The sequence below is a fragment of the Branchiostoma belcheri genome, unplaced genomic scaffold (genome assembly GCF_001625305.1).
Source record: "Branchiostoma belcheri isolate BF01 breed outbred unplaced genomic scaffold, Haploidv18h27 scaffold110, whole genome shotgun sequence".
NCBI lineage: Eukaryota > Metazoa > Chordata > Leptocardii > Amphioxiformes > Branchiostomatidae > Branchiostoma > Branchiostoma belcheri.
This window is the reverse complement of record NW_017802492.1, coordinates 866207-868566: the sequence shown is the minus strand read 5'-3', so window position 1 is coordinate 868566 and position 2360 is coordinate 866207. Positions and strand designations below refer to the sequence as shown.

Below are 2360 nucleotides of genomic sequence, written 5' to 3'. Positions count from 1 at the left end.
AAAAAAAACGCCACCCACTCATGTTCATTTCCACTTAAAAACACACACTGGCACCTCAGCTTTTAAGTCTAATCCTAACTACACCTAACACACTTGTGTGCTGACACCATTTACATACTTGCAGTAATCTGATACAATACGCTCCATAGGCAGTATCCTGGGAAGACACCTGTAACGCTTGGGTGGCAAAATGGGAGGGGGGTTTAGGGTGGGGCCAAGTTAAAGTTGCCCCTAACAATAAAAAAAAACTTGATGTGTGATTTTATCTCTTTTGACTCGTGAGCGGATATCGTAACTTGTGTGTTTCCAAGGCTTTTGTCGGAGGAAAGAAAACATTGAGTCACCGGAAAACACTACAGCTGGTCCACTCGACACGCCTGTGGCGACATATTGTGTTACAGCTTCAGTATTTCATTTCCTCTAGAAAAGAGTTCTGTAATTTCGGTACCCTAAGGGGAAAAGTTGTAACAGGAAAAAGGGTTTAAATGCTAACCTCAACAAGCCTGTCTTGGACCTTAAGTCCGGCGACTTCGGCGGGGGAACCGGCGTCGATGGCCCGTATGAACTGGCCCCTGTGTCCCTTCTCTCCATGGAGATTGAAGCCGTACCCTGAATCACCCTTCGCGATGTGGCAGAGGCGCGGGGCGAGGTGGGGGGGCACCGCTACCCTCTGGGCGGGAGGCTCCTCGGCCTGTACCGGGGACGACATCACCGCGGCGACCGGCTCGGGCTCCGGGTGGTCCACGCCGTTTCTACAGGTGTCGGCGGCTCAGGTGTTTGATCAGCAGCAACGGGCGTGGTCACAGCAGCCATGGACTCTTTCACTGTTACTCCCTGCTTCTTGTAGTAGTTGTCCGTTTCCTGGTCCACCACCAGTAACCTGACTTCCATCGGGTTTTCCTTGATGCGAATCACCACCTAGGAATGTGAAGCAAAGGCGTGAGTGTTGGAGTCCCCCCCAAAATCCCACCCCTTTTATGCCTACATACTTGTAATGTTTATGTTACCGAGAGCCAACACCACGTACGCCATTACGTGTCAACTTTTTGGGTTACTTTATGGTACAGGCCCCATACTTGGGCACTAAATACACTCGTGAAAGTCTACGAAACGACTGGTGAGTTAAACGATAGGTTTATGTGAGGTAAGGAAGCGTCAACCACCTGCTGGTGTGTCTCCCGTTCGATGTTGATGCCGTTGACTTCGATGACCCGGTCGTCGGGTCTGAGCCCGCTCTGTTCGGCTGGGCTGCCCGCGTCTACGCTCTTGATGTACTGCCCATGCTTGCCCTTCTCTCCGTGCAGGTGGAAGCCGTATTCCCTGCCCCCGGCCTTGCTCAGCACGCACACGCGAGGCGGTGTTAACGGCGAGCTCATCGCGCCCGAAAAAAACAGTCCGTATCAAGAACAGAAAAGGAAAAAGAAACTTCAAGTTGGCGGCAGGCGGACTAACAACCAGCCCCTGCTACAGGAATATGGCGACGGTGTTCTGTATTGACACTCCACGCAAATATGTGACGCATGCCCGTCACAAACAATGGATTTGCATAAAAGACACGACCCGACCCAGTGTGGATTTCAGGTGTACCTACGGATCAGGTGAGCCGCACTGCGCACACCCTCTGCGCACGGAACTGGGCTGGGCCTAGCTGACCTGTCCGGCGTGTGTATGGGGAACTCTCGGCTCTCACACTGACACCTCTACCGCTTGGCACGCGAGTCTTGGATCCCCACAAGCCCTTTCTAGACGCCTTGCAAGTTTTCAAGACAAGTCTCTCTCACCAAGACACCTGTTTACCACAGCTGGAGTAAATAAGCCGCGAGTGTTTCTCATATGGCCCCCATATGGATCCGCATCTGTTGTCACATTATGAGGCTGACAGCGAAACGCGAAGAAAGCAGCCGTGACTTCTTTCCAGCCGAACACTCAAACGCGTCCTGTCACACATGATATCACGTTAGAATATTATCTCATAATTAAAGATATAATATAGTTCGCGGTAAGATTATCCATGTAAACTGCTTGTTTGATTTAATTACTATCGATCGCCATTTGGCATCCGCCACGGTCTGCTGCTATGGAAGAAATTTGACCCCGTAACTCGCGCGGTGATTGGTCGGGATCACCATGACGTTTCACAGTCGCGCGGAAACGTCTGGCAGCCTAGACCTTTTGAGTGGCCCCAGAAGGCGGGAAATAAAAAGGCGGGCCTTAGCCTTGGACCCGGAGTCCCATACATCGTTAGTGGCCTTCCTCTCAAATGTCAGGGAACCCTTTTGTGTAAAGCTCGGCGTCTTGGAAACGGGCATCTGCGGTGTGTTAATGGATGCTACAGTCTGTCTCAGATGATGATGGAAAAC

At 51.5% G+C, this 2360-nt stretch overlaps 1 protein-coding gene across 1 annotated transcript; it reads right to left on the bottom strand.

Moving 5' to 3' along the window:
• Window positions 1-466: 466 nt before the first annotated feature.
• Window positions 467-1863, bottom strand: LOC109486952 (Na(+)/H(+) exchange regulatory cofactor NHE-RF1-like). The gene is given in 3 exon segments (XM_019790870.1): window positions 467-757; window positions 760-918; window positions 1164-1863. Coding segments are annotated over 3 exon segments (648 nt in total). The 5' UTR covers window positions 1377-1863; the 3' UTR covers window positions 467-481.
• Between the last annotated feature and the right edge of the window lie 497 nt (window positions 1864-2360).